The 21,966-nt window shown below is 35.3% G+C and overlaps 2 protein-coding genes across 2 annotated transcripts; both read left to right on the top strand.

The window, feature by feature from the left end:
- Nucleotides 1–1,261: 1,261 nt before the first annotated feature.
- LOC141402513 (uncharacterized) lies at nucleotides 1,262–14,625 on the top strand. Its single transcript, XM_073983993.1, has 4 exons — nucleotides 1,262–1,491; nucleotides 2,525–2,584; nucleotides 8,589–8,855; nucleotides 8,926–14,625. The coding sequence occupies exons 1-4, from the start codon at nucleotides 1,393–1,395 to the stop codon at nucleotides 9,472–9,474; spliced, it is 975 nt and encodes a 324-aa protein (XP_073840094.1). The 5' UTR covers nucleotides 1,262–1,392; the 3' UTR covers nucleotides 9,475–14,625.
- A 2,660-nt stretch (nucleotides 14,626–17,285) lies between these two features.
- Fuca (alpha-L-fucosidase) lies at nucleotides 17,286–20,902 on the top strand. Its single transcript, XM_073983991.1, has 6 exons — nucleotides 17,286–17,569; nucleotides 17,626–17,767; nucleotides 17,833–17,939; nucleotides 18,003–18,252; nucleotides 19,877–20,498; nucleotides 20,588–20,902. Exons 1-6 carry the CDS (start codon nucleotides 17,338–17,340, stop codon nucleotides 20,699–20,701), a joined length of 1,467 nt encoding a protein of 488 aa, XP_073840092.1. The 5' UTR covers nucleotides 17,286–17,337; the 3' UTR covers nucleotides 20,702–20,902.
- The last annotated feature ends 1,064 nt before the right edge of the window (nucleotides 20,903–21,966 follow it).

The following is a 21,966-nucleotide window of genomic DNA, read 5'->3' as shown; positions in this document are numbered from 1 at the left end:
AGTTTTACCACTTTTTACTCGAAAAGCGTTCCTTTACTTCTGACACCATACAATTCATAGCTCCGTTCCTTTACGTGCAAGAATCTTCAAGTTTTACCACTTTTTACTTGAAAAGCGTTCCTTTACTTCAGACACCATACAATTCATATGGGAGCAGTTTACAACTTTTACCACTTTTGCCGGTTTTACCATTTCCAAAAGTAAAGGAACAGACCACATATGAGAGCAGTTCACAACTTTTGCTACTTTTGCCGGTTTTACCATTTTCAAAAGTAAAGGAACAGACCATATGTCTTCACGGTGAGCCCGTCCGAAGACGAACTGCATTTTGTTTTTATTTCATTAATCTATTTTTTAAATAAGAAGGAACTAAGAACACATTGGCAACCTTTAGTTTCAATTCATATTGTTCCTCAATTGTCAGAAACCGAAACAAATGTTTTGACAACTGAATGCAAAGTTGCCATTTGTTTGAGTTATCAAAATCATTAATTTCTATTTAACCCTCCGCTGGCATCCAATCCGTTGGACTGGCCTGGTGTAAAACGGAGGGTTAATGTGGCGTTTTCACGGTACATCGTTCGTTCTCCTTTCGTTGTTCGCCCCTACCTACGAAGAAGTTACTTATTTCCCCTTACAAAATTCTGTCAGCTCAAGAAATGGGTTACAGAGTTCCACTACTGGTAATGCACACTTTATTCCTTAAGCTGAAAACACATCCAACGTTTGAGTAAAGTTTTGTGTTGGGCATTGAGAAAAAAACAACAACAACAGGGCGACGCCGACACCAAAGTCCAGCGTTGATATCTCTAAAGCTACACTCTGAAACTTTCATATGAAACTTTTCCCATTATATTGGCGTTTATAGACCGAGTTCCATACTAAAGTGATTTTATGAAATTACTGTATTGGGAAACTCGACCTAAGAACGCCAAAATAATGGGAAAGTTTCGTATGAAAGTTTCAGCGTGTGGCTTTAGAGTATGTTTGCCGGCATATATTTCAAATAAATTTTAATTTTTCGGCACTGAAAGTCTGTACAGTAGTTTTGACTTAGCTGCCAAAACAAGTTTTTTTCAATACCTCACAGCGAATTCAAATGACAAATATGAATTTTGACAGCTCAAATCGAAATCATCTGAGGAATATAATTGGGCCATGCGTGCGACCTGTTTATTTACCCCACATATTTCATTCCACTTTATTCCAACTCCTCAATACAAGAATACATTTTCAACATGGCAACCCTAAATAAAACCTTGAACTTCTCAGTTGCATTCTCTTTGGTTTTGTGTTTCGTTCGGTGTTTGGGCTGCATTTCATTTTCGGCTTAAAAACGACATAAATTTGGTTTATCTTTGACAAAATTATTAAAATTAGTCTTTATTAAAAATGCCAAAAGGACCAAAAGTCAATGTTAAGGAAAAAGTGGAAGATAATGTTTGCGATTTGAGTTTGTGCGAACTGAAAGATGTGCCGGTAAAAGAAATTGTAAGTGAAAAGAAAAGTTTCCATTTATTGGAGTGAAGGACATAAAATGCCAGACGAAAGTGAAAGTTTTTCCATGGCAAGGTGAAAATACATAATAACCGGCAAATAGAAAGTATGGAGTCCAAGTAAAAAATATCCTCCTGCCGATTTATTATTGTGTCTTGTTGGAAAAAGAAAACACCCTCTTTTCTGCTGGCAAGTGCAAAATGCAATTACCATACTTTGAAGAACGGATTACAGCCTTTTTCTTGTGTATCCATTATCCCAACTTATTTTGCAACCACTTTTCTAACACTTTCGCTCGCTGTCTCCTTGTGGTTGTTTGTCGTTGCCAGCTGTGGGTCATCATTGCCGTCTTCGTCGAACATCAGTGCATACAAAAATAAATACCAGGGTATGGGGATACAATTTGCCCTCAATAAACTCTTGCAAAAAATGCACTTTCTCTCTGTTATTGTTGACTTTTTTTTCCCTTTCGTTCCTTTCACAAAAGGTTCGATGGCTTCGTTTTGTTAAACGAAAAGAGAGTGAGAGTTTACTTTGTGGTTTGTTTACATTTTTTCTACGGCAGAGTTGCAATTTTTATATCAGCCAAAGTCGAGGGTAGCGTGATAATTTAGAGGCAAATGGTCTGTTTCTCGTTGCAATCAGAACGAGCCAAACTCGTTCGTATTGCAAATTCCTGTTACTTGATTATCATTGACAACGACTTTACAAGTAATAACTACAAGGATTTCGAAACCGAAAGGGACCTCAGTTGCAAAAAAATCATCATTCTGTACTGCAACAACTAAAATCATGCAGAGAACATAACATTAAAAGTTCAAAAGAATATTTGAACTAGTCGAACAAAGTTCCTTAAGACTTCTGTCCGAATTTTGGGAAAATATTTTAAATTATTGCACGTCATCGGCGGACTATTTTTAACAAATAGGGAGTTATTTGTTCTTATATACATACATTGATTTATATATTTTGCGTAAAAGAAAATAATTGTGATTATTATTAATGACAAGTTTCCTTTATATTTTAGGCATCGTTTAAACGTGTAAATGCTTTGGATTTGTCCAGTAATCTTTTGATGTCATTGGGCGTGAGTATCTATTATTAAAATACAAACCTAATGCCTTGTTTTTTGTAAATACTTTTATTTAGTTTATAAGAAAAAAAAGTCATCCGGCACCTAACCAATAAACTGGAAATCGGTGGAAAAAGAGAACGCCATGCAACTTTTATTCACTGCCGGAACATAAAATGAATTCATAACTGTCTCATTAAACCAAAAATATTGCCATTCACAACAACAATGTAATAAACACAACAGCGAAAGCTGATCCGGAAAAACAGCAAGCCTACATGACAATGCAACAGCAAGCCTATATGACCACTAAAAAATGGAAACTCCCGCTCATTAATGCTTTGGCCATGTACTTTGCAAAGTAGATTATCCTAATAATCCTTTGTGTCCTTTGTGAGATAGCAATAAATGAAGTTCATGAATCTCCTTCAGAGTTTGGAGATTTTTAAAAGAAATTACGTGACCAACAGAATAGGAAGGTGACTGTAAAGTAGCCCCATCTAATGGGTACTTTACACGATATGTTTTTTACATATGAGTTGTCACTTTGCATATACATTTTGTATGGGAGAAGTGACAACTCATATGCAAAATACATATCGTGTAAAGTACCCATTACATCAGACAGCAAGAAAAGAATTCTGCGAATCGCATGCAATGTTTGTGGATTTTTAAATGAAATTACGGGATTTTCAGAATCGGTCCCTGAACTGAAAACTGACTTAATAACTGAAAAGTATCCGCCATCATTCACCAAAATTGACAGAAAAAAACCAACCGTACCAACAGAATAGTAGGCAATCCTACGGCGGTCGATTCTATGCAATGAATTGACTCGGTGGAATTTTCGACCAGGAGCCGTAACCTCAACAATAATGTGCTTGTTAACAATAATATGGATCTGTTGCGTTTTCCAGATCCGCATCCACACATTTCAACATCGGTGGGCTGTTATGGTTGTTGGGAATTGGTGTATTTCTGCGGCTGCTCTCCCTCAGCCGCCTCCAAGGCTACTACGATAGGAGTTATGTTGTTGTTTGCTGCTCTAGCATATGCGAAATTAGAGCAAGTTTCCCACCAGAGACGTGAATTTATAGAGCACCCACATAGTGATAGGACGAAGAGGAGTGTGCTATGTCGTATAAGAGTCCTCTGAGTCCAGGAGGTACCACCACAATTTACGATGAGCTAAGTGGCGGCAGTACTTGTGGTGCTGACGAAGAAACTTTGTTGATTTTGTTGTTGTAATAGGCCGGTCTGTGGTAAGCTATGCAAATGCAAATGTTAGCGCTATGATTTAAAGCAGCAAGAATGCCGTCCTGAGGGGCCCAACAGGATTCATCCTCATGACACCAGTGGGCCATCTTCATGAGGAGGCGAAGGTTTTACCCGGGCGTCAGCACATCAAGTTGGTGTCGATGTAATACCTGCTTGGGTGTTATCGCCGTGAGCATCCCTTTCACGATTTAAATGTTATGAAATCAGCTGCTGCGTAATCAAGGTGCCCGTTTATGGAGTAGTGGCTCTCAAAATATTTATTTATGAAGATGTTTTGCAATTCCGTTTTAATTGATTTTGCTGGGGATCCCCTTTGTATTGCGTTAAGAATCAATATTTTAACACTTTTTTTAAGCATTCAATATTGTTTTGCGTATTTTTGGTTCCCCAATTTAATTTATATTTTTCTATTTTTGTTATCATGGATGCTAATATTGGTCCAATTATAAGTAGTTCATCTTTTTTTAGAAATGTTCTTCGGCCTTATGAAAATCAGTTGTCATTTGGACATTTAAATTGTCAAAGTATCCGACCTTCAGCTAATAACTTAAAGATCAATGACTTGTGTAGCCTAATTGGTGAGAGTGGTCTTTATTTATTTGCTGTCTCAGAGTCTTGGTTGAAGAGTTGTGTCTCCTCCAAGACAATTTCCATACCTGCGTACACCCTTATACGAAATGATCGACCGAATTCTAGAGGAGGTGGGGTAGGAATTTACGTTTTAAAGCGTCCAAAATTTAAAGTTGTTTATCGATCACCAAACTATGGTGTAAGCGAGTCTCTGTTTATTGAAGTAGATAATGGATTTGTTAAAACTCTTTTTGGCGTTGTTTATTTGCCGCATGGCAACGTTGATGTTTTTGAGGAATCTCATTGCGACCTTTTTGCAAGGTATTCTAATATTATAGTTGTAGGTGATTTCAACTATAATTTATTTGATTCTACAAAATCAAGGAGAATGAGGGAAATATCATTGAGATTAGGACTTACCATATCTCATAATTCTCTTCCTACCCATTTCGATATATCTCACACATCGACTTCTTTAATTGACTTTATGCTTTTTAGTCGCCCCACGTTGTTGAAGCATTACTCTCAGCTACAATGCCCTTCCATTTCACATCATGCCCTTATTTTTGCATCGATGGATTTTTTTGTTTTTCCTCAAGAGCAACACTTTGAATATCGCGATTTTAACCAAATAGATTGGTACAGCTTATTCCGGTATTTATCCAGCGTCTCAATTTGATAATGCTTTTTTGTCGGCTGATGTTAATTCTCAAATACATGCGCTAAATAGTGTCATAAACGATTTATATTCATTTGTTCCCACGGTTTGTCGTCGTATCAATTGTCGTTTAGACTCTTGGTTAAAATCCAGGGAAATTGTATTTTCACGCTATTTGCGCGACTTTGCGTATGGTGAATATCTGAAACATCCAACTAGAGACAATTGGAAAGTTTTTTGTACCTATAGGAATAGGGCAAAGTCTGTATTAAGGAAGGAAAGGCGGAAATTCTATACTAGTATGTTTAACGGTTTAGATTGCTCTCAAATATGGAAAAAGTTGCGGAGTAGTGGTTGTTTGGACGATGACTCTGACTCGGAGGAGTCTCCGGTCAACGTTGAAGATCTAAATGATTTCTTCATACAACCATCTTCTACAGTGGATTCGGGTCCTTTGGATCTTACTGGGTATAATGCTCAAGGTTATTCTTTTTCATTCAGTTGTGTGTTTGAGGAGGACGTTATTCGTGCTTTGGGTGCCGTCAAGTCTAATGCGGTGGGTTCGGACGGTATCCCTGTCAAATGTTTGAAGCTTATTTTCCCTTATTTGTCTGCTTACTTTCTGAATTTTTTTAATACGATTTTCACGACGTCAACATATCCTTCTTGTTGGAAAAGCGCCAGGGTTGTTCCCATTCCCAAAAATAAGGGACCTTTCGCTATGGACAATTTGCGTCCAATCAGCATACTACCAGCACTTTCTAAGGTGGCAGAGCACTTAATGAAGTACCAAATTTCGGACTACATTGAAGGAAACAAGATTTTAAATAATTTTCAGTTTGGCTTCAGGCGTGGACATAGTACCAATGCCCATTTACTTCATCTTACTGACACAATTAGGGAGGCTGTTGATGCTGGTAGTTTTGGTGTTTTGGTAGCTCTTGATCTATCGAAAGCTTTCGATAGGGTAGATTACCAACTTTTGATTAAGAAATTGAAAGATAATTTTCATTTTAGTAGTTCTGCGTGTAAATTAATTTACTGCTATATTTCCGAACGTTCGCAGTTTGTTCACTATAATGGTGTTTATTCCAGTGAGAGGCTGATTAGCAGTGGTGTTCCCCAAGGATCTGTCTTGGGACCACTTCTTTTTATAATGTATATTAATGATATACCTAATTGTATAACTACTGATAACTGTTTTCCCTTTTTTTATGCGGATGACATGCAATTGTTTTTTAGAAACAACGTTATTACTGACTTAGAATCTGATATTAATTACACATTAGAGTCTATAAGCCGTTGGCTGGCCTCGAATCATTTCACAGTTAATGTAGGAAAATCGAAGTCTATGCTATTTAAGCCTATGAGAAGTGCATCTCCAGATATTTACGTATGCATGAACGGATCTAATTTGGAACTTGTGGATGAAATGAAGTGTTTAGGCTGTATTCTTGACGATAGACTTAACTTTTCCAACCATATTCAATTTCTTTATTCTGGTGTAGTATCCACCTTGCGCAAGTTGTACTGTAGCAATTTGTATTTGCCGCAATTTATTCGGAAACGTCTTGCATTTGCTTTGCTTATGTCTCGTGTGTCATATTGTATTGAGATAGTTTCTGGCACTTGCCAGGACAATTTAAGAAAGATTTAGAGGTTGTATAACATGATTTTGCGTTTTGTTTTTAAGTTAAAGCGTTATGATCATGTCTCCAGCTACTCACTGCATTTTTTGGGAGTTCCCTTTAGCATATATGTTGAACAACGTTTATTGAAAATGTTTTATTCTATAGTCCGCACTAATTGCCCTGAGTTGTTGCGCATCAAGTTCATTTTTTCGCGTTCAAATCGCCAAACACAACTTATATTTCCTCACTTTTCTTCCATGATTTTCGAGCGGTCGTTCATTGTAAGGGTAGCACGGATATGGAACCAACTTCCCGTGCTATTACGTACTTTCGCAATTCCTGTCCATATATTTGCAAGAAAATATGCTGAATTTGCCCTTAATCGAATTTAATTTGCTGTTTGATTAACAGTGTTACCAGAGTAGTTCTTATAATATACGATAAAATTCATTGAATTTTTTATTACGTTGTAATAATCATTCTGATATTACTTATGCATTTGGGGAACCACTATTTATGCCTTTTGCATTGTTTTTAGGTTTATAATTAATTTTGTTTTACGAATTTAATATTGTTATAGTAGTTGCTATTTAAATGGTTAAGTATATTGTAATGTAAATTATGTTGGCTATGTTTAGCTTATGCATTACTATGTATGAAATAAATGAAATGAAATGATTTAATGGACAAGCTTCCCCCACCCAGGCACGTCAGAAGAGATCTTCATGATCTAGAGAGAGAGAGGTCCAAAGGTATAAAAGAGAACCTTTAGATCAACTAGCCTATCAGGCAGGCTTGTATAGCATTCACACAGACATAGTAGCGCAGGCAATGCAGAGATACAGAATGAATGCCGTACTTGGAGACCTCTATCCATCGCATCAGAAGAACGCCAGCTGCCAAGGCAAACACGTGTGGTTTTAGCCCAGTTAAGATCCGTATGATGCAGCCGCCTCAATTCGTATTGGGCCCGGATTGATGCCACGATACCCAACAAATGCCCGGCATGTGGATTGGGACCTCACGACACACTGCATTTGTTTAGCTGTCCAGTTACCCCACCCCGGTCTCCTGTTTCTTTATGGTCGCAACCTTTCCAGTTTGCAGAATTCTTGAGTCTTGATACAGAGGAACCAGAACCTGATAACTGAAATAATACATGAACGAACATATATGCGCTGCTACAACAACAAAAGAAGCCTGTAAAGGAAAGTCTCGGCACTGAAGCCAGTGAAGGCGGATCTTACATGACGATTTCCCTCCTGTCGCCATTAGCAATGATCGTAGAGGCAGTATTCCTTCCCAGTTGCCCAACATTAACATAGATTCCATAATATTCACCATACCATAACAACATATTAAAACATATCAGTCGATGACTGAACCAGAACATTCTGCCCAACCGAACAGTCACGGTAATATGTGCAACATTGGGGATTTTCCTTACGCCATTTACTTTTTGCGTCCACGCCACCACCAGCGTCCACATTGTCTTTGTTCACATTGATGGATAGTGTAAACACCACTGTTAGAGCACATGGAAAAGACTTCCATGCAGCCGTGTTTGGAACGTCAGTCAATAAGAAGTCTAAGACCTTCAGAGTGAAACAGGGAATTCTCCAAGGCGGGTGATAACTCCGAAACTGTTTAACCTCTACATAATCACAATAAATATAAGATACTGATTAATCCGAAGCATAATTGTACCAATTATACATTGACATATTTAAACGTAGAAGAATTATGATCATTGTATGAGAATTAATGATAGCATTCATCTAATATGTATGTCATGTTAATATGTTAGAAGCTTTAATTAAAAAAATTATTATTTTTTTTTTTTTTTGAAACACTAATTCCTCAGATCATTATCTAATTTCAGAAAAATTTCACCACATTAACACGATTGGTTAAGTTGGATTTGAGTAAAAATCAAATAAAATTCTTACCTGATGATTTTGGACTATTGCGAAATTTACGCCATTTGGATTTATATGACAATCAATTGGAACATTTGCCACTGAGTTTTGGGGATCTGACTAATTTACGTTATTTAGATTTGAAGGGAAACCCATTGACACCGGCTTTGGCTAAAATTGTTGGCATAAATATGACCATGAAGGATTGTCAGGATTGTGCAAAGAGAACGGTAAAATTTATTACCAAAAAATATTCGAAATGACATTCCATATATAGTGTTTTGTTTTTTACATTTGCAGGTAAAGTTTATGTCCGATATGCAAATTGAAGCTATCAAAGCCAAAGAACAATATCGTCAAGAAATTCTACAAAAACAAATGGCAAATGGTCTTGACATCGACGATGAACCTGCTACAGCTTCGAACAATGGCGAACAATCAAAATCAAAAAAGAACAAAAAATCAAAATCGAAAAAGAAGTCTAATAATTCTTTAGATGGTTCTAATAAGAATAATGCGACCACAGCATCTTCTATACTTGGAGCAAATGACAATATAACAATTGCCAAGGCAACAAAATCAAAAAAGTCGACCAATGGATCAATCAACAGCTCTTCAAACTCCCCTCCCAGCACCGCTTTAACATCTCTAATGATTTTCCTATTAATGGTGGCATTCAATGTTGTTCTCATCTATATGATTATGTTTAAAAATCCGGAAATTGCTGAAAAAATAGTTGAATCAATACCACATCAATATCGTGATTGGATATTAACTAAAACGGAAATATTCCGTCTACGTGTAACCGATTGGATTACTCAGTTTCGTACACCACCTGAAGAACACTGACGGTTCATCTATTTGAAGCCATAAGAGATTTGTTTAATGAACAAGTTATATTCGTTACACAAATTTCTAGTAAATTTTAAGATGTCGCAGTTTATCTCTGAGATAAACTTAACGATAAGAGATGGCTTCAAATAGAATACAATATTTTTGGCATTGATATTTTGAACTTAAACTAAACGCAAAACACACTTTTTTCTACATAACAACATATTGTATTTAACCAAAGAAAACATTTTTTGTAAAGTTTCACAAGCAAAAACAAAAAGATTTGGAAATTTATATTTTATCTAAACGAATGCAAGAGAGAGAGAGGAAAGACAACTGCCATTAATTATAATTATAGTATGTTTTTTTAATTTGTCTTTTCAACTTGATATTTTTAATTGTTTGTTTAACGTTTATAATTTAAAGATTTTTTTCTAAATGCTAAACTAATATTAAGAATTATCAACAAAAGTTAACAATGAAGTTATTTGACGACTACCTTAAGTGAACGTAACAAGAGAAAAGACCGAAGATATTAACTAACATTTCTATTGATTTTTCCGCTTACATTAAATGTCAGCCAAGCATTATATTTTGATAACACTAACTTTTTGCATTTGTTTTCTTTATTCTCTTTAGTTTTTTTCTGCCCCAACCAAAGTTTTTGTCGTTCTCATGGGTAAATATCAAATGTTAAGGGCCTTAAAGACACGCCTCGGGAATCGGACATTGACTCTACGGCACACAATGGTTCAGAAATCGATTTTCCAGGCAAAACCCCAAATTTTTGTGTTCAAAGATTCTTAATTTATTTAGGTATTTCATAGTAAACCTATTGAAACGAAAAAAAAAACCAAAAAATGTGAACAATGCCCCAGATTTACTGGACACATAATTAGCATACCTTCAAATAAATCACTAATTTGCGATCATTTTTAATATTTTTATCCATATTCAGTTTTAAATCCCTTTCGTTTGGGAATAAGTTCCAATCTGATGGCTTTGTTCTCCACCAGTCACCGAAATTTCAGTGACAGAAGAGAATTATATGAGGAACAAGGACTGATCCCAAGGAGTGATAAAAATTTAAAATTTTTATTGTTTTTAACAAACTTTGCAGATGTACACAAATTTATTGAGATATGCAGTTCATAGTGATCTATCTAAATCATCATAATCTTCTTCAACTCAGTAGTTCTACGAATAGTGAGGTGTATCCACCAACAGTATGGATCCGTAAATTCCGTTTAACACATAATTTGTCATTAGAAAAACTGTAAAATGATTTTTTAAACTATTGATTTTGTAAATTCTGATCCGTCTTGACTTAATGTTAATGGTACGTCATGCTGAATATCACGAAAAATCTGTGTTCTTCTTTATGTGACCTATGCCCATTTCAATAGAGACAGCAATATAATATTTTACCCGGAGCTCAAAACGATTTAATTTAAAATCAATAATCGAGGAAACATTTATCTTGAATAGTATATGCCTACTTTCAGGGATTTTAACCAATTTCAGCAAACCTCAAAATCCTTTATGGTCAGAAAGGGGTTATACCTTTAAACATACCCATGTGTTACGTGTTCATCTAGTTGTTATTTGGCAGTTTTGTAATGATAGGTCCTTGGTGTTATTCAGACGTGTAATTTTGAATTACAAATGGATAAGTTGATCCTTCACATATGGATGCAATTTAGTTATCTTATTTCTATAAAACCTTTCCAAATCGATAATTTTCTTGAATGAATTATCAACCTTAAAAACTTTTTGAACAGTTTTTGCACTTTATATTTTAATTTTAGTAATCGGTTAACGATTCCAATTATTTCAGATCCAATTGTACATTTGTTTTAAAAGTGTTGGCGACATTCTGAAGTTTAAGTGTACATTACGAAATATTGTCCACTATTAGGATATATTTTGAGATTCCGGGGTGATAATCTATTTTTTCTTTCAAAACATTATTTGTTCAATACGTTTTGAATAAGAATTAACTTCAATATAAGTTAATTTTTGTATATTAATTGAATTAAATTAAAAAAATCTTAGGGTGTGCTAATTAAGTGTCCGCTTGATAATTTGTGTCTTCACAAAAATTTTATTTTCAAAAAAAAAAAAAAAAAAAAGCCGCTGTTAATACTATTCTGTTAAGTACATTATAGAAAAGGGGATAACAATCTTGAAGCGATGTGGGGGCTTAAGTGCGCTTTTTCTCTTTTTGTATAGGCAACGTACTTCTAATGCACATTCTGCTTTCAAGTACGTTGTCCTAAATAATAGAAAGCTGTGCACGACCAAAGGTTATTTCAGGTCACTGATCTTCCACCTCAAGGAAGATCCCCTAACACCGGGGTGTTAAGCGACCTCGTGCATATCGGTGTTCCAAGGTTTGCAGTTAGGGTACCAACTGTATTAGAACGGAGCCTCGCTTGATACCTGGACACCTCAGCGAGTATTTCAGCCCTAGTCATGGTAGTGGAGGGCTATGCCATGATTGTCCCCATCTCCCCCATAAACTCCTTTTCTTATGGATAAAAATTTTGAAAACTCTAAACCCCCCAATTCCAATTCAATCAATCGTCCAAAAAAGTTCTCTCATGTGCTTTGGAGAGCTCAAACCTTGCGGTCGGGGATCCTGCTCCCTCAGAGGAGTGTGCCAATTCGGTGACCGACACTGTATCTAAGAAAAGCTCAGTTGTATATTTTTATATGTTTCTACATGCTGCAGATGATATATGCATACATACGGCCAACCGATTCGGTCCAAAAGTTGACATTCATAAACTTAGTTTAAGTTCGATGATGGGCCTATCGGTCCACTCCTCCCGGTCTCTCCCCCACAAAAGTTCAAAACTTTTCGCTAAAATGTTGCTTACGAATATCTTGAACCGAGCAACCAATTTGGTGTTAACTTTGGATCTCCTAATATATTGTCCAAATTTAGTTTAACTTCGAAAATGGTCCATATCGGTCTTCTCCTTAGGGTAATTTCCCACGAAAGTTCAACATTTTTATTTAAGTGCAGTTTAGGGTCTGTTGGAAGATCTTTTCGAAATTTATAACGATGCTACCCCTGTTTACAGCGATATTATCGGGAATGTGATGAAAACCGAATCGACTCGATTTGCAGAATCGAAATGGTATATAATCGGAGTGCCGTTGATAATATACATAGTTTTGCTTCGCAAAAGCCCCTTATTTGAATAATATTTTTAAAATCCATTTTCAATTTCATTAAAATAGTCAATAAAATTAGAGATATACGATTTCGATTTATGGCAAAACGAGTCGAATCGTTTTCCATCACACCCCTGTATATTTTTCGTGTGCAAGTCCATCCTTCCTGACATAGTGGTCCGAAACCTCCAAGTTATGCGATGAATAACTGAAATGACTGGAGGGCTCTATCTATCGAAAAGAAATTACTCCAAAAATAAGATTCTCTTTCAAAATGGAATTGAAACGAATTTGATGATTTTTTATTCACTGAAAATAATGAAATAATTTTTATCCGTTCAAAAGTTACAGAATTTTTGACCAAAAAAAAAAAACCGACCGCAGTGCCGCATTTTTTCCCCAGATCCCAAAAGGCGTGTACTTTTAAAATTTAAACGAAAACTTAGATCACCAAATTTTATATCTCTAACACAAATATTTGGGAGTCAAAAGTGAAGAGGCGAATGACCGGATTGTTTCTTATAAGTAATATAAACTTTATAAGGTTTCAGATGCATATTTCGAGGTATTGCAAACATTATTAATATCGCCATACTTAAGTTCTTTTTACCATCCAAGCCATCGCGATACCCAGCATCTATTTACCTGCCCGTCCGCACTCACGAATCTGAAACCTATTGATTTGTCATTAAAACCAACATTTAATTTAAATACCTATATACGGTGTGTCAATTAAAATAAAAACAATTTACAATATACTCGCTTAAAACCATCTATTTGCAAAAGAAAAATTTGAGGGTTTTTTATGGAGAATGTATTTTAAGGCGAATATCTTGTAATTTAAAGACTCACTGTCACTGTATAATTCTTTATTCATTTCCTTTTTCCAATATTTTTGTGGAAATATCTTACAATGCCAGCAGAACTGTTAAAAAATGAATTTTTCTTTTTTCTTAGGGTTTAGTTTTTGGTTGTTCTTACTATAGATTTTGTTATAAGCATCTTCTATAGATACTTTTAAATTTATTTCAAATCAGTGTTATCAAATATTTTTCCTATATACATATAAACACATCTTTAATATTTATAAATGTTTCATAAAGTACCACAACAAGCAATAACAATAGTTCCATACACCATCACTACTGAAAATAGTAATCAATCACAAAAACCACCATTTTTTATAAATGTTTTAAAACCGCTTAAAAATATCTCATATATAAATTACATAGGCAATTCGAGGGCGGAAGCTAGTTATACTCTAAGTAAAAACACTTTTCAGCTCTGTCGATTGTCAAAACTCAAAATAAAAAACACTACTGCATCTTTTTTGAAGCTAACTCAACAGCAATAGTTTATAAACGATATATACAACACAAAAAAAAAAAATACAATAAAAAATAAACATTATTTCTTTTACGTTGTTTGTAATCCAACAAATATTTTGTTTGTTTTCAGTTGTTTTCCATACTCTTAAACAGTATTTTGAATTTATCTAATGAAGACTTCTTCTTTCAATTATGTTGAACACATTTATTTTGTTACTTTTGTTGAAATAATAGTATAAACAAAAAATATATTAACCAGTTTTGTATCTCTATTAAAAAATTCTTCTAATACTAATTTTTATTATACAAAAACGAAAACAAAACAAAATTATACATTAGATACCTTATAAGTAACACAATCACCGACCGACCGTTTTTCTATATCGATATAAAAATAAATGTATTTTTACTTAATTAAAATCTACTTTTTCATAAATATTTATTAAAATAATTTTAATACTTTTGTAAAGGGTAGAATATATAGACGATTGCCATGAGGGAAAAATTTTTCAAGAAAAATTGCAACATGTATATCTGAAAATTGAAATATGTATATTTGAAAGAATTGAGAAAAGAATCTCTTATTCTACCCACCTTATTTATGTTTATTTATTTAAATATTTAATAAAAAATATATTTTGAAAAATCTATTTTACTGATTATGAATTTTTTATGGATTTTTGTTGTAGTAGAAGATTCAAAATTTCTGCAACCTGGACAGGCCGCGTCTATAAAGAATAAGAGAGTGGACCTAGCTGGGTAGGTGAACAAATGTACAGCGTATCGTTCGGTCCCAATCCACATGCGTTGGGTAGCGATAGGTCAAGAGGCACCATAACTGTTCGCTCGCTCGGCCTGTTCAGGTTCAGTTCCCGACTGATATGTATGGATATGGCGTGTAATGCTGTGGTAATGTGCATTTTCCGAAATCCATTCTGATGTTGGGAAACTGGTTCTCATCATGTGGAGGAGTAATCGACCTGTACGATTTCCATCTTCTGTATTCTTTCTTTAGCTTCAGTAGAGAGACCACTCTGCCAACTTCCAGGCTTCTGGTACAGTATGGGTAGCTAACAATAGATTGAGGAAACTTGTCAAATATTCGACTCCGGGTTCATCCAGATGCTTAAACATTACCATTGAGCTTCCGTGTGGGCTTTGGACGATTTCGCGATTCTGCAACATCGCTCATCTGAAATTTTGGTGGTACCTTCACGGCTGAAAGGGCTCGGATAGGGTGTAGCACTAGGGTGGTTTTTAAAAATCGACGTCGGAATTGTTTATGCGGCACCCCCCTAAAGAGTTTAGTTTTGTTAGATTCTAGGATTGCCAAAGTTTGAGCACAATCCGAATATGTTAACACGTGCCACTGGGGATGGGGCCAAAGGTGAATTTTCACGAAATTTCTCTAAAGGCAACATTTATTGTCCAAACGAATGAAAATTTTACCAGTTCATTTTTGCGGCTAAACAAGAAATCCTACAAAAAATTGTGAAAATCGGCTAGATTTTAGTTTAAGGCTATATTCAAGAGCCCCAATTGGCCAAGTATAATATTAGAGCAATATCAAAATCTTACCCGATTTTCACAATTTTTTTGTAGGATTACTTGTTTAGCCACATCACGGCAGAGGGTTCTTTCGTACCGGATTGACTGGGAACTACACAACATCAACGTTCCGGCCAGCGGCTGCCACCTCAAATGTACATGTGTTTGTATTTGTTTCGTTCAGTTCGTCTAGCCACTATTTCCGCTTCTGTTAAGAAATGTAGTCTAATTTCGTGTATTCGCCCAGGAGGTTGCGCTAAACAACAATATCTGATGTTAAATGCTGCGTTTGTTATCGGGAGACTGAGGGAGAGTTTCCTATTCCGACGACGAAGTTAAAGGCACGCTGTAAGATATTCTGGCGCAGCAAACAGTAACATAACTCCTATGGATGCGGATCTAGCATTGGCAACAGATCCAAGGCTCTGGGTTCTTCCAACCACCTACGCCAACCTACTTTGCATAATTTTAAAGATGGGATTTTCTACTTTCTTAGTCAGGCTTTGCTTTCAGATGGTCCCCAACCAAAGGTGTGATATCCGTCATTATTATTTAAATCCCAAAAATTAAAAGTTGGGTTTTATTTGCGACTATTGTGATATCTTCGTTGTTTGGTCACCCACGAGAACCTACTTTACATCATTAGAAAGGTGATATTTTCTACTTTCAATGTCAGGTTTTGCTTTGCTTTGAAAAAAAAAAACGTGGTATTTTTATCCAAATAAGTTTTTTGCCCATTCCGACCCCTAACTATTATCCGACCATCACCAAAATCAATAGGCTTCTTCCTCTGTGAGACCCCCATTAACCCTCAAAATTTCGTGACGATCCGATCAAAATTGCGACCTGTAGCGTGATTACAAGGTTTAGATGGACAGACGGATGGACGGACAAACATAGCCAGATCGACCCCGTATATCGGCATCGTCCGATATTATTTATTTCGGACGGAAATTTCTGTAATTTGGTATTGCGTCTTTTCTGATGGTACAAAAACTCAGTTCGGAATACTGTAAATATAAACGGTGCGCCTAAACCAAATTTAAATGAAAAGTGCTTAGTTTTTGCGGATTCTGAAACTTCAATGTTAAGAAAAGTAAAAAAAAAAACAAAAAACGTCGGAATAATTTTTAAATAAAACGTGGTCAAACTACACATATTTACGTTTTCACGATTTTGCTTGGAAACTGCCAACCTTACCGAAATGGGACCAAAGAAAATGTTGTAGAGAATTTTCACTGCTGCAAACATTTTCTTTAGTCCCATTTCGGTAGAGTTCCCATACTTTGGTGTATGTATGCACTAAATCACGGTATCTCCCGATTTTTGATAGATTTAAGATTTTACTCACATCATTCAAATGAAATGACTGTTCCTTGTGAAGGGCACTGGTACCCAAGTAAGGATTTTACCGATGTCCAGCGGCGGCGTTCAATCGACAGCGAAACTTCAAGGTTTACACCTTCAATCGAGGTGTAATACACTAAACGAATACCATATCATATCTGAACATGATTGTTTTGGTTTCTTTTGAATTAATCCGATGGTGACGATCAATTTTCAAACGGTTGACACAATGATATCCTTCCATTCAGTTTTGGATAATTTTTAGAATAATTTTAATATAAAAACATCTGATTATTGAAATAAATATTTCACACTACATTCGACTTGGAAAACACTGTGCCATATCAATTAACAATCAAGCAAAACAAACACACAAAGCTGGAATTGAGAGTAGAGCTCAAAGCAAAACAATTGATAAAACGAACAAATAGTATAGAGACAAACGCCGGAAAGTAAACAGGTCCGAGCATCAATGAAGAAAATAAGTTATCTTAATATTTGTTTTACAATAATAACTGCAATTTTGGCAGTTGATTACAAAGATGCTAGCGAATACCCCACCAAATATGAACCTAATTGGGCCAGTTTAGATAAAAGACCCTTACCCGACTGGTATGATGAAGCCAAAGTTGGTATCTTTATACATTGGGGTGTGTATTCTGTACCAAGTATGGGTTCCGAATGGTTTTGGACAGATTGGAAAAGTGAGTAAGAATGTGTATGTGTATACATCAGTTTCTTTAAATTATCTTTTGTGCAGATTTAAAATATAAAAACTATATTGAGTTTATGGAGAAAAATTATAAACCCGGCTTTTCTTATCAAGAATTTGCCAGTGACTTCAATGCTGAGCTTTTCAATGCCACTCAATGGGCTCTCTTGTTCAAAGACAGTGGTGCAAAGTGAGTGTTTAGCTAAGTTAATATTAAGTAAATTTAAGTCTCTATATTTCTATGATTTCTTTTAGATATGTGGTATTGACCAGCAAACATCATGACGGTTATTGTCTGTGGCCCTCTGCCCAATCATTCGGTTGGAATTCTATGGATGTTGGGCCTAAAAGAGATATAATAAGTAATGTGTAATGAATGTTTTCAATTGAAATTAGGTAATACTCATATTTTATACACCTCACAGGAGAGTTATCCACAGCTATACGCCAACATACAAAGCTCAAATTTGGCCTCTATTATTCCCTGTTCGAATGGTTCAATCGTCTATATGTCAACGATAAGCTGCACATATTCCTAACACAAGACTATGTAAACCAAAAAGCTCGCCCGGAACAAATGTTTTTGGTACAGGAATATTTACCAGAAATAATTTGGTCTGATGGTGATTGGGAAGCACCAGCTAAATATTGGAAATCTGAAGAATTTATTGCTTGGTGAGTTTTTTCGTTTTTTTATATACTCCATCATAAGCTGGAAACCCGATAAAGTAAATATTTTCGTGATCAGCATAAAATTTTAAGTGGATATTATGACGTCTGTACGTTCACCTGTTGAAACCAAGGCAGAGCTCCCAATATTTATTTGATATAGAAGTTTATTTTACTGTTATGATGCTTAGTATTGTATGGGTTATATGGGAGATTTATAACTGTACCTCCCGATTTTAGGTATTTTTAAATTTCTAGCCAGATTATCAAACCGAAATGGCTGAAAGTTTGCACTTAGTTTGTCCCTAGGGAGGCAAACTTTTCATACAGCACATTTTTGGTAAAGGTGCACGTTTGGTTATAGCCCCCATGTAACAATACCTCTCGATTTTCGGTATGTTAAGTGTTTTGGCTACAATTTTTAACCGAAATAGCTGTAATTTGGTCGCAACACTTATCCACTAACAATTCTCAGTATAAATCCATGTTTTGGTATAGCCCCCAGATTTTCGGTATTTTGAGTATTTTAGCTACATTTTTTGGCCGAACTGCCTGTAATTTTATATTTGGGATTTACAGTGGTCATAAACCTTCTTCACAAAAAAATTTCAATATAGGTCCATATTTTTGTATAGCCCCCATATAACGGTACCCCCGATTTTCGGTATTTTGTGGATTTTAGCTACATTTTTGACCGAATCAGCTGAAACTTTACATTTGAGGTTCTCAATGACCAAAAAACTTCTCCACAAAAAATTGGCAAGATAGTTCCACGTTTTGGTATAGCCCCCATTAACGGTACCGCTCGATTTAAGGTATTTTGGAGATTTTAGCTATATTTTTTGACTGAAGTACTTGTAATTCCACACTTGAGGTTCCCTGTAGTAACGAAGCTCCTTCATCAAAGTATAGGTCCGTTTTTTGGAATAGCCCCCACATCCCGATTTTTTATATTTTGAGGTTCCTAGTGGTCACAAAATTTCTCCATCAAAAATTGTCAACATAGGTCCATATGTTGGTATAGTCCCATATTACGGTTTATCCCGATTTTCGGTCTTATGAGGGTTTTAACTACAATTTTAACCGAGATAGCTGTAATTTGACATTTGAGGTCCGTAGTGGTCACAAAACCTATCCACTAAAAAATGTCAGTATATATACCAAAACATGGTCCTATTTTGGTATAACGATACCTCTCGATTTTAGGTATTTAGAGAATTTTAGTTGCATTGTCAACATAGGTCCACACTTTGATATAGCCCCCATATGAAGGTAGCGACCGATTCAAGATATTTTTATTTTAATTTAGGTATTTGGGGCATCAGTGGTCGCAAAACTTCTCCTCCTAGAATTGAGTACAGGAAAGGAAAATATTTTATCTTAGTTCAGAATATTTTATGGTGGAGGGTAAAAAAGTTCGGCCCGGCCTTAACGTAAAGGCCTCGACACATAAGAAGCATGGCATAGGTCGAACTTGGTCTTTAGTCTTTTATCAGATATGACTTCAGCAAGAATGCCATGTTTCTTATGTGTCGATGCCTTTACTTAATGATTTTCTAGGTTTAATTTTTTTACTAGGTCTATAGAATTTTTCTCCAAAAAATAAATGAATATTCTTTTTATCCGCCAGGCTTTATAACGACAGTCCTGTACGTGACACAGTCGTAACAAATGATCGCTGGGGTATCGGTACAGCTTGTCTGCATGGTGATTTCTATAATTGTAAGGATCGTTATAATCCTGGTGTGCTGCAAAAACATAAATGGGAAAATGCATTTACACTGGACAAGAATAGCTGGGGACAACGTTACGATTTGACGCTAAACGATTTTATGACATGTGAAGAAGTTATACACGAAGTCATTACCACAGTCAGTTGTAATGGTAATGTACTGATAAATGTGGGCCCCACAAAATATGGTACAATCTTACCGATTTTCGAAGAACGTTTAAGAGAACTGGGTCAATGGCTGAAAATAAATGGCGAAGCTATTTATGGCACCAAACCTTGGGTTCAACAAAATGATACAATAACACCGGGCGTTTGGTATACTAAGGGAATTGAGCAAGATGGAGAAGTTGTTTTTTATGCCATGGTCCTGGAATATCCTTACGAAAATAATGGTTTGGATATTCATCCATGGGGGAAAAAATATGAAAATGATGCGGTTGTAACATTGGTTGGTCTAGAACGAATGGATACAAGTATAAAATCAATTGTTATATTGGGTATGGAAGACGCCGATATTGAGGTAAAGGAGAATTGTGTACTTTTATCTGAAATATTATTTATTCATTTTTTCCATAATAATAATAATTCATTTTTTCCATATTTTTACAGTGGCAGTTAAATGGCGCCGCTATTAGTATACAATTTCCCCCAAAACATCATATTGACAAAAGTGGATTAAAATATGCTTGGACTTTGAAAATTACCATTGGAAATACGATTTAAATCGTCGTTTGTATTAGAGCTTTTTGCCAGGTTAACCTTCTTTATGATGATTTGTTTGACATATACGCTACGGAATTGACATTTAAAACCCAGTGGGTTTATTAAATTCGGTCATATGCAAAAGCCTATAATATTGAAAATACGTATTAATTTATTATTTATACTATTTATTTATAAAATAAATATTTATTTTTTAATAAATTTCCCTCGAGAATTGTTTTGGAATATTACTTAAAATCCCAGTATTTTGCTTTGAACTTTAAATTCGAATTAATAAATTAAATAAATATCCCTTCGAAAAACGAACAGACGACACAGCTATCTACGATTCGAACCGAATGTGTTGCGGAACATTTGTACATCAACATGTTGTCAATTGCACAGCGTGGAAACAATAAAGTTTACAAACATTGTTTGTTCCCTTTTCATGACACATTTCTACAAGTAATTGCCTATCTAATGTTGACGTCATCACTCGTACAACATTTTTGGGAATCTGATTTGTTATCTAAAAATAAATTAAATGCATTGTGCATGAAAGTCGAATGAATCATTTTGTTTGTAAATAAGAATAACAACAAAAGTTCATGACTTGCAGAATAGGAGCTATAATTAAATGTAATTTTACATAGCCATCTACTTATATCGTTTACCAGTGAAACTGTAGGTTCGATCAATACAATTAAAATTCTCTGTAATAACAACAATTTCCACAATCCGTGGGTATTTCAAAAATTCTCAACAATTTTTATACAATTGTTGTCTATTGTATGTACATTAGGGCGGGCCAAAAAATGACAACATTGTTTTTTGAAACGCCTACCCCCTAATTTTTTCCGTTTGATCCAAAAACCATATATGTATATGAAATTTTGTGGCGATCGGTTAACGTTAACCCGTGCCACCAGAAGGATCTTTTTTTCCATAGTAATTTGTATGGGACTAAAGGTTTATGGTCCAATCGATGAAAAAACTTTTCCAGTTCACTCTTGTGGCTAAAAAATGATTTCGGTTAACTGGATCAAATGGAAAAAATTAAGGGGTGGGTATTTCAAAAAAAAAAAAAAAAAAAGTTCTGTCTTTTTTTGGTCCGCCCTAATGTACATACCCAGCAAACCAAATGTCGGATGTCCGACACGTCTGAAAAATTTCGGAAGCAACGTCGTTCAGATTTAGTTCCGATTTCTAAACGATTTTTCGGAGCGGAAATAGTTCAGATTTTGTACCGATTTCGGAACGAATGTCGGAAAGAAATTTCCTTTCCG

Source organism: Musca autumnalis, unplaced genomic scaffold (assembly GCF_047663935.1).
Source record: "Musca autumnalis isolate F117 unplaced genomic scaffold, ASM4766393v1 scaffold_4, whole genome shotgun sequence".
In the NCBI taxonomy this organism is placed as follows: Eukaryota; Metazoa; Arthropoda; class Insecta; order Diptera; family Muscidae; genus Musca; species Musca autumnalis.
This window is presented reverse-complemented; position numbering and strand designations above follow the sequence as displayed.